This window comes from Anguilla anguilla, chromosome 19, assembly GCF_013347855.1.
Source record: "Anguilla anguilla isolate fAngAng1 chromosome 19, fAngAng1.pri, whole genome shotgun sequence".
Classification (NCBI taxonomy): domain Eukaryota; kingdom Metazoa; phylum Chordata; class Actinopteri; order Anguilliformes; family Anguillidae; genus Anguilla; species Anguilla anguilla.
In genome coordinates this window covers 600,602-611,323 of record NC_049219.1, presented here as the reverse complement: position 1 = coordinate 611,323, position 10,722 = coordinate 600,602, and the positions used below count along the sequence as shown (strand labels likewise).

Here is a 10,722-nt window from a genome sequence, read left to right as displayed (position 1 = left end):
TACCTTTGTTTTTATATATGTGATGTCATTGGTGTGTTAAGAGTGGAAATAAAGGATGGTTAAAATTCAGAATTCTGTTCTGCTGTTCTTACAGTGTGGACCATGGAGGAGAGAACAGGACCAAACCAGGACCCAGGAAATGTGAGTCTGTATCGACAGAACACTTTGCATAGATACACACTCTGCTGTGTGTGTGTGTGTGTGTGTGTGTGTGTGTGTGTGTGTGAGAGAGAGAGCGAGAGACTTCTCTCTTACACACATAAACACACAAACAGAAACACACATGTACACAAACACCCATACAGAGGTACTATGACAGTTGTTTCTCTCTCACTCACATAATAAGGTGAATATTAATAGTGATAATTAATGATAATTAATCTCATTAATGTCTCTGGTGTGCAGACGGCTGTCACCTCACACTGGATCCAAACACAGCGAACAGAAAGCTGTCTCTGTCTGAGGGGAACAGGAGGGTGACACACACACAGGGGAGAGCGGAGCAGCCATATCCTGATCATCCAGAGAGATTTGACTACTGGTGCCAGGTTGTGTGCAGAGAGAGTGTGTGTGAGCGCTGTTACTGGGAGGCTGAGTTCAGTGGGTCTGAGAGGGGATGGGTTTATATAGCAGTGACAGATAAAGGAATCAGCAGGAAAGGACAGGTTTATGACTGTGTGTTTGGACTGAATATAAACTCCTGGAGTCTGTGGTGCTTTAAGCGCGGTCCCTCTGACCTCAGTTACTGTGTCTGGCACAATAATAACCTAACAGACATACCAGCCCCCCCCTCCCCCTACCGCAGAGCAGGAGTGTGTGATGATGATGATGCTGGTAGAGGAGTGTGTGTGTACAGGGTAGGAGTGTGTGTGGACAGTCCGGCCGGCACTCTGTCCTTCTACAGCGTCTCTGACTCTGACACACTGACCCTCCTGCACAGATTCCACACACACTTCACTCAACACACACCCCTCTGTGCTGGATTTCTTGTGTGGAACTCTTCAGTATCCCTCTGCTAACTGGAGTAGAGACGCACACACGCACGTGCACGCACACACACGCATACACACACACACACACACACGCATGTGCGTGCACACACAAATATGCATGTGCACACACACGCATACACACACACACATGCACGTGCGCGCACACACAAACATGCACGTGCACACACACGCATAGACACACACACACGTGCGCATACACACTCGCACACATACACGCACACACAAATACATACACTCATGTACACACACATACACCACATTCATATACCCACTCACACACACACTCCTCACACACTCATATACACATACACACTCAGATACACAAAGACACACACACCCACACGCACACATACTCTCACACACACCCTTGCTTTCTCACACTCATGCACACGCACTCACAAATACACACACTGATGTACACTCATGCACACGCACTCACACACCTGTGCACGCACACACTCGTGCACACACATACACACCCTCTCACACCCAATCACACACATACACACACACACCTACACACATGAACACACACAATCTCTCGCACACACAAACAAACACATTCACCAGTGCACTCTCACGCGCACACACACATGCATACATATGTACACACGCTCATAACCGTATGCACACACACACTTTCTTTCTTTCTCATACTCAGTCACTCACACACACACCCTCTCACTCACACACACACACTCACATCCACACACATTCACACAAACGCACGCACACACACACAAACTCATGCACTCACGCACGCACACATACATGCATGCAGAGACACAAACACGTGTCAACACACACATTCACATTCCCATACGCATGCACACACATGTATAAACACACACACATTCACATTCCCATACGCATGCACACACATGTATAAACACACACACATTCACATTCCCATACGCATTCACACACATGTATAAACACACACACATTCACATTCCCATACACATGCACAGACATGTATAAACACACACACATTCTCTTACCTATGCACACACACACTGATGTACACTGATGCACACGCACTCACACACCCACGCACGCACACACTCGTGCACACACACTCACACACACATACACAGTCACTCACACCCAATCACACACATGCACACACACACCTACACGTGGACACACACAATCTCTCGCACACACAAACACACACATTCACCAGTGCACTCTCACGCGCACGCGCACACGCACACGCACATGCATACATATGTACACACGCTCATAACCGTATGTACACACACACACACACACTCTCTCTCTCTCATACTCAGTCACTCACACACACACCCTCTCTCTCACACACACACACTCACATCCACACACATTCACACAAACGCACGTACACACACACATACATGCCTGCAGAGACACAAACACGTGTCAATACACACTTCTCAGTGTCCCTCTGCTAACTGGAGTAGAGACACACAAACATGCACACACATGCATACACACACACACGTGCGCATACACACTCGAACACATGCACACACACACACACACACATATACACACACACACTCATATACACGTACACACACACTCAATCACACACTCACACATATATACACACACTCATATGCACCTAGACTCACACACACGCACTCACACACCTACACACCCTCTCGCACACCCAGTCACACACACACACACACACCCTCTCTCTCTCACATACACTCCATCACATACACACATACTCTCACACACACCCTTTCTCTCTCAGTCATGCACACGCACTCACACTCATGTTTACTCATGCACACGCACTCACACACCTACACACGCACACTCTCTCACACCCAGTCACTCACAGACATGCACACATGGACACACACAATCTCATGCACACACACACGCACATGCAAACATACACACTCATACCTGTATGCACACACACACAATTTTTCTCTCACTCACACACTCACATACAGTATACGGACACACACATTCACAAATGCACGCACACAAACACACACTCATGCACTCACGCACAAACACAAATGTGTCAACACACACACACTCTCATTCCCACACGTACGCACGCACACACATGTATGAACACACACATTCTCTTACCCATACGCACACACACACATACTCATGCACTCGCACATGCACACACATGCATACACATACATGCGTGCACACACCATATACACATGTATACACAAACATTCTGACACCCATACACACACACACACGTATAAACACACACACATACACATACATACACTCATTCTCTTGCACGCACACACACTCAAATACACAGTCACACACACATTCACACGAACGCACGCACACACACTTTCTCTTACCCATACACACACGCAATCCGGGCACACACATACTCATGCACTCATACACATACACACACACACGTTCACATCCACAGTCACTCCCATAAACGTACACATGTATGCACACACATTCACAAATTCACGCACACACACTCTCACCCAATCACACACACATCGACACACTTGCAACCTTCCTTGACCAATGCCTTACCAGTGCAATTTCAGCTGTGCTCAATATTATATATATATATATATATATATATATATATATATATATATATAACCTCAGTACAGCCTAACCCCTGTACATAGAGTATTATCTTTTAGCAGTTCAGGTTAAGCACTTGCTGTCTAAATGTAATATTTTTTTTACATTTTAATACATTTATATTGCAAATGTTCAACGTGTGTTTATGTACTTTTGATTATTAAAACATTAATATAACATTGAGAGTAATAATGCCAAAAGATGGCAGGGTAAAATGTTTTTGAAGTAATAATTCTATCTCCTGTATCTGCATCTTTTTTTAAAGAATCCAGTGGCAAACTCCTCCACTTAAATGTGCATTCTACTAGTTTTTACCGTTGCTTTCATTCATTTTCACAAGAGTTCCAATGTGCAAATTTCTGTGGGCAAATGCAGCCGATAGGGAGAATGCAGAATGACCACTGCAGTGTACTTATTTCCTTTCTAATGAAAAATGTATTTATTTATTTCCTTTCTGTAAACAATGATGGATTGGGTTTCCTTATTAATTCTGTTTTATAATTTTCATTATTTTTAGACAATAATATGCAATGATTAACCCTGAATTATTAAAATATCATATGTTTTGCTGTTGTGATTTACTATTGTGTGATGTATTGAACTCCTGTGACACAGTAGTACTTATTTCATATTCTGTATAGGATTATGTTTGGGCTCAATATGAGTAGATCAGCATGGGGCTAAAATCTGCAGTTGAAGCAATGACATTCATCTACAGTAGTGGAAATAAAATCCATTATGAGAGAAATTGTGTAGTGTCTGATGAATGCTTGCTTCTGTTGCTGTAGTGTAACCATAACTCAATACATTTTGAAAAGGCACTGCTTGTCTATTGAGCTGGTATGTTTATGTTACCTCTCAAAGAAATGGTTTTCCTGTAGGTTTGAACCTGGATCTGCTGCACATCAGTTGAATGGATTAGACCACTAAGCCAAAATCAGGGCAGAAGTGTGGTTTGCATGACATCCAGTCTCTGAGATGTTCCTGAGACCCTACAGTTTTTCTCATTTTTTTAGATGCATTTCTGATATACATTACATTACATTACAGGCATTTGGCAGACGCTCTTATCCAGAGCGACGTACAACAAAGTGTATAACCATAACCAGGAACAAGTATGACGAAACCCCTAGAGAGAAGTACCGGTCCAAGTGCAGGGAACAACCGCATAGTTCAACTTGGACCCTGAAGGTTAATCTGATTAACACTAACACAACGAGAACGGCAACAACGCAATCTATGGAAAAAATACAAGCAGTAGTTAAGACATATCTTAACTATATGCAGTCACACATTACAAATGCATTACAGTATGTTATTATTGCTTTGGCTCAATGTGGAAAACTCAATTTGCCAAACTGACTGCCAAACTGCCAAACTGACTGGCAAAATTCTTACCCTAAGACACTAATTGCAGTACCTACCCACAAAGTGCACAACTCTAAATCACACTCAGTTTTCACAATACAGTCGTCTCAAACTAGTACAATGTTCCAATGCTTATTGCTAGACATGCATATTGTGAAATGAAGTCAAGATGTTTGCAATTCTGTCTCATCACTTCCAGCAACATTGCCCAGGTGAGTCGCATTGCAGCACGATTGGTAATCCCAACATAAAAGGCTGTTTTACAGCACTACATTCAGCAGTGTCTGACAACATGGAGCAGCCCAATGCATTTGGTACTGATGGACGGGTTGTGGCTGTGGCTGAGGTTGCGGTCAAGCAGGCAGAAGAAATATTGTTGTATCCAATGAATTTAGAGCCACAGTGATTGACCATGTCATAAATCCAAGCTTAGCAATGGGAGAAGCTGGAAGGATTGTAAGGCCAAACTTAAAAATGTCAGCAGTGGCATCTAATAAGAGCTTTTGGACTGAACATTGATAAGTCAATAATTTACTGCAAAATGTGATACAGTAATTACATTACTGGATTGTTGTGTTGGTGTCATTTTATATTATTTCTGTTCCGTAACGAGCCTATAAGCCATGCTAATCATTTTTATTAGAGACCGCGCAACTCTATTTATCCAAAATGCCGGCTTATTCCACATTTTGCGTTTGTGTTAGGTATTCCTGTGGCAATGACTGTTCTGTCTGTTCTGATGATGTGATTATTTTTCTTCTATCAGATAAGGCCTGCTGGTGCAAGTTTGTAATGTTGCATTTGTATGTGTTATTTTTACTGTTTGTGTGTCAAATGTCTAGAGTAAATGTTTCTGTTTAAATGATTAGTTGAATAACACATATCACGGCTATTTTCACCGACCATGTTAAAAGTACTCACTCAGCTCCAAAGGCATGCTGATGTTAAACCCATATTCCAATCTGTTTGGAATGACACAAATTCTGCCTAGTCTGTTCAAACATCAGACATTTTTTTAACTCTACATATTATTTATGCCCTGCACCTGAACAAATTAGATGTGCCCATTCTACTGTACCATCTCCTTTGTAAGCTAAGAAGTACCTTTAAGCTGACTACATCAGAATCTGTACTACTGGCATTTTATGAAAGCTGAAAATGTACAACATTGTTAATCAGAAATGATATCTGGGTGGGTAAATTGCTGGATATGCTGTAGAACATAGTTTGTCATTGATTTATAAATATACCAGTATATCCTGGGCTTTCACTGATGGTTTAATTGTGGCACATAGAGCAGTGGCCTGATATGCATTCTATGTTTGCAGTTTGCTTCTACCTGACTGCTCCCCCCAGCTGGGAAACAGAGGGGCACAACCCCCCTAGTAGGGAAGCAGAGGGGCACAACCCCCCCAGCAGGGAAGCAGAGGGGCACAACTCCCCAGCAGGTTAACAGAGGGGCACAACCCCCCCAGCAGGAAAACAGAGGGGCACAGAAGACTGGGTCATCCCACCATGGATGGCGCAGGAGAGCTAGCAGGTTTTAGCAGTTTGCTAAGGTGGTCTGGGAGGATGAACAGCGTGGGAAAGTGTGGAGGACCGATCGCTCAGTGGGTCAGACTGGTGGAAGATACCACAAGCCAGGCTTAGCTTCCTGATCAGGGCCAATTATGACACCCTGCCTTCTCCTCAGAATGTGCGCTAATGGTTTGGTGCGGATGAGACCGTCCGCTCTGTGCTGCACCCAAACGAGGCCTCCGGCACGTTCTGTCAGGCTGTGAGACGGCTCCAGCACAGGGACACAGAGCAGGCCTCCAGCACAGGGACACAGAGCAGGTCCCCAGCACAGGGACGCAGAGCAGGTTCCCAGCACAGGGACACAGAGCAGGTCTGTCAGGCTGTGAGATGGCTCCGGCACAGGGACATAGAGCAGGCCTCCAGCACAGGGACACTGAGCAGGTCTGTCAGGCTGTGAGACGGCTCCAGCACAGGGACATAGAGCAGGCCTCCAGCACAGGGACACAGAGCAGGCCTCCAGCACAGGGACACAGAGCAGGCCTCCGGCACGTTCTGTCAGGGTGTGAGACGGCTCCAGCACAGGGGTGCTACAGATGGAGGTATGACCAGCTGCTGCGGAAGCTTCTGGAATTACTAGAGACCAGCAGACAGGAGGCAAACAGAGACGCCTCTCCTGTAAAAGAGCATCAAACCCACTTTGTGAGGCAAGCAGAGGAGGAGGGGACCGTAGGACACAAAGGTGGGAGTAGAGCCCTGGTTCCAGGCAGAGGGTGGAGCATGCGTGTAGATCTCAATCCACAGCTCCATTTCCCAAATGAAATCAGCACAGCGTTCCTGTGGCCTAACATGGAGACATGGTCCACTCGGGCGAAGGTGGTGCTCCTTATATGGAGACGTGGTCTACTCGGGCGAAGGTGGTGCTCCTTATATGGAGACGAGGTCCACTCGGGCGAAGGTGGTGCTCCTTATATGGAGACATGGTCTACTCGGGCGAAGGTGGTGCTCCTTATATGGAGATGTGGTCCACGTGGGTGAAGGTGGTGCTCCTTATATGGAGACGTGGTCCTCTCAGGCGAAGGTGGTGCTCCTTATATGGAGATGTGGTCCACTAGGGTGAAGGTGGTGCTCCTTATGGAGCTCACCCTCCCATGGGAGGAGGGGGCAGAAGCAGCCTATGAGCGGAAACGCCTGAAGTACTCCGACCTGGCAGCGGAGTGTGAGAGTGTAAGGAGTGTAAGGAGGTCGGTTAGAGAGCGACAGTATATCCAGTGGAGGTGGGACGCTGGGGGTTCACCCGCCAGTTAGTGCTCTACCTTCTGGAGAACACGGGCAAGGCAGGGGCAAGGCTGAGGAGGGCAGCTAGAGGGCTGGCCGAGGAAGCAGAGAAGGGGGGCTGGCTCAGAGGGGGGGGGGGAGAGTTGGCAAACACCCACTGCACCCAAAACAAGCAGAGGGTGGCAGCTGGCCTTCTGGATCAGTTTGAGCCTCTTTGTGTCCCTGGAGTAGAGGCTCCCAGCCCAGCCCACACAGGTGTAAAACAGAACACCAGCCACATTGATCTGGTAGAACATGGCCAGCATCCTGCTACACACACCGAAGGAGCGTAGCCTCCCCAGAAAGAGCCTTCAGTCTAGTAGGGCCTCCAGAGACACAGACCACAGTATCAAACCATCTATCTATATGATCGGGTGAACATGGTGTATATGTGTTTGTGTGTGTGTTTGTGTGTGTGCGTGTGCATGTTGTGCATGTGCGTGCATGTGTGTGTATTGATGCGCTGTGTACGTGCTCTGTGTGTACAATAAACATGAGCATCTTCAGTGCATCAACCAGTGCAGTGTTTCTTTGAAATTACACCCCCATTCTCATGCTAAATGGAATTTAATAAAACCATTATGTGTCGTGGCAGGAGCTTGAAATAGTCGAAAATATCAGAGTATTTACTTTTGCTATCAGACCTGTGGGCTGTACTGGAATACTGGAAACACAAAGTGGATGCTTTCCGCCATCCGGTGGTCTTGTGACGCTACTACAAGGGACTGAACTCCAGAGGGTGAGACTCAAGGCAGAAGTTGGGAGTTTCTAAAACGTTGACTGCTTACTCCAGTTCCCTCTGTCTAATATAACATTTTTTGTAAAGATCTGAAACTAGGCCCTAATATAGGAAATCAGAATGGGGAAGATGTTTTTCATGGCACTGTACATGAGGTAGACAGGTTTCGTTTAACAGCCTTTAATATAAGGGGCACCAGGGAGACACACACTACACAGCCTGCAGAGGAATTCTCAGAAGTTTGCTAATGCCACACACCAGTATGGAGTATATTATCTTAACAGGAGCAAGCTCGTCTGAGTAACTTTTTGCCTGTAGTAATTACATTAAACACCCATGTGATAGAGCCACAGCCATGACATGACCTTATGTTTAGTCTTAAGGCTTTCCTTTAAAAAAAAAGATCAGCTTTGGTATGATAACAAGCCTACACATTAATGGATTATTTTACTCTCCTTGAATGAGAAAAATAAACATTTACCACATTTCAGCTTGTGAGCGTGTATATTTTGTAATGGAATAGAACACAAAAGCTGTTTTTCATGCCGGAGGAAGACCTTTCATAAGCAGCTCTGACATGCAGTCATATGAGTGCCCAAGGGGGGTCGCCAGAGAGCGATGAAACGCAGATCCCTGTCTGACTGAACCCTCCCGTACCCTTGGCAACACAGGCACCAATCGTGCGTCACCCTGTGGAGCTACCGGCCACAGTGGGCACTGGCACAGTCCGGATTCGACCCGAGGCCGTGAGGCTCATCCATGCACCTCAGCGTGGGGCCTTAACTAAATGAGCCATCCAGCAGCCCCAAGCCTAATTTCAATAAAATTACACCTTACCAGCATCTTGTTATGTTTCTGTTGTCACTTCACTTTTCAGTTGACTATCTGCTTTTCTCCTGCACAATCTTTGTTTCGGTTTTGTAGTATGGGCGTGATTTTCTCTTTCTCTCTCTCTCCCCTCAGCTGATCACTCTCACCTGTTCTGGTCGCATTCTCATGCACTGGCTAATCACTCATTCCATTCACCTGTTCCCTGTTTGCATGTTCACGCTCTGTTCAATTATCTCTCATTTCACTCACCTGGTTCTTTTTGTATACATTCTCTGTTTCCCTGTTCTTCCTTGCCAGATTGTGCCTCCTGTTTACAGTGCCTTTCCAGCGTTTACCTCTCGTTAGTCTGACTCGTGTTTTGATCTTGCCTGTTTACCCGACCACCGATTTTTTGCCTGCCGACTTTGTTTTGCTGATTCCTGTTCTGATCTCCGATTTCTCTGACTTCGATTTTTGCCCCGGTGGATTTTTCTGGTTTTTGATCTTTGCACAAACTGACTACGAGACTGCCTGCTGTATTGTGTACCTTTGAATTAAAAATCTCCTTCGGGAGTTTCGACACTCAGTTGTACAAGTCTGCATTTGGGTTCACCACACCCCGACCGGTGACAGAACAATCTGGCCAGTATGGACCCAGCGGACCCAGAGCACCTGCGCAACGCCCTCGCCAGCCAAGGCAGCACTCGTGGGACGGCACGAGCAAGCCCTCCGTGAGATCCGGTATTCGCTGACAGCACTCGCTGGTCAGATGCAGCAGCTGACCACCCGCCTCCCGGCTCCCGCTCCCGAAGCCCCGACGGCTCCTCCCGACCCGGTCCAGCTCTACACCCACGCAGCCCTCCTGCCCAGGGAGCCGCACACTCCTGCTCCGGAGCGCTACGCTGGAGACTTGGGGAAGTGCAAGGCGTTTCTAATGCAGCGTTCGCTCGACCTTCAACCAGCAACCCACCACTTACAACAACGATGGGAAAAAGATTTCTTGCATCGTGGGGCTGCTGAAAGGATCTGCATTAGACTGGGCCACAGCAGTTTGGGAGAGCCAACCTCCTACAAACTTCACCTGCTCCAGTTTCGTTGCAGAAATGCGAGAAGTCTCTGATCGCCCCGTTTGCGGGAGAGACTATAATCAGCGCCTGCTGTCGATGCGCCAGGGCACACGCAGCGCGGCGGCATTTTCAGCTGAGTTCCGGACTATCGCTGCGGAATCAGGATGGAACGACACTGCACTCCAGGGGGTCTTCAGAGACGGGTTGTCCGAGGCTTTGAAGGATGAACTGGCTGCAAGAGACGATCCCGACAACCTCGATGCCCTGATCGCGCTGCTGGCCATCAAGCTGGACAACCGCCTCC

The 10,722-nt window shown here is 46.8% G+C and overlaps 2 protein-coding genes across 2 annotated transcripts in view; both read left to right on the top strand.

Annotated features, from left to right (window-relative positions):
- The window catches only part of LOC118219193, a 172,652-nt gene that overhangs the window by 73,864 nt on the left and 88,066 nt on the right, over positions 1–10,722 (top strand). The window lies entirely within an intron of this gene.
- LOC118218952 (tripartite motif-containing protein 16-like) lies at positions 102–1,060 on the top strand (the record flags this gene model as incomplete). The annotated part of the gene is made up of 2 exons (XM_035401729.1): positions 102–141; positions 406–1,060. Coding segments are annotated over 2 exons (654 nt in total), but the record flags the coding sequence as incomplete, so codon positions are not given.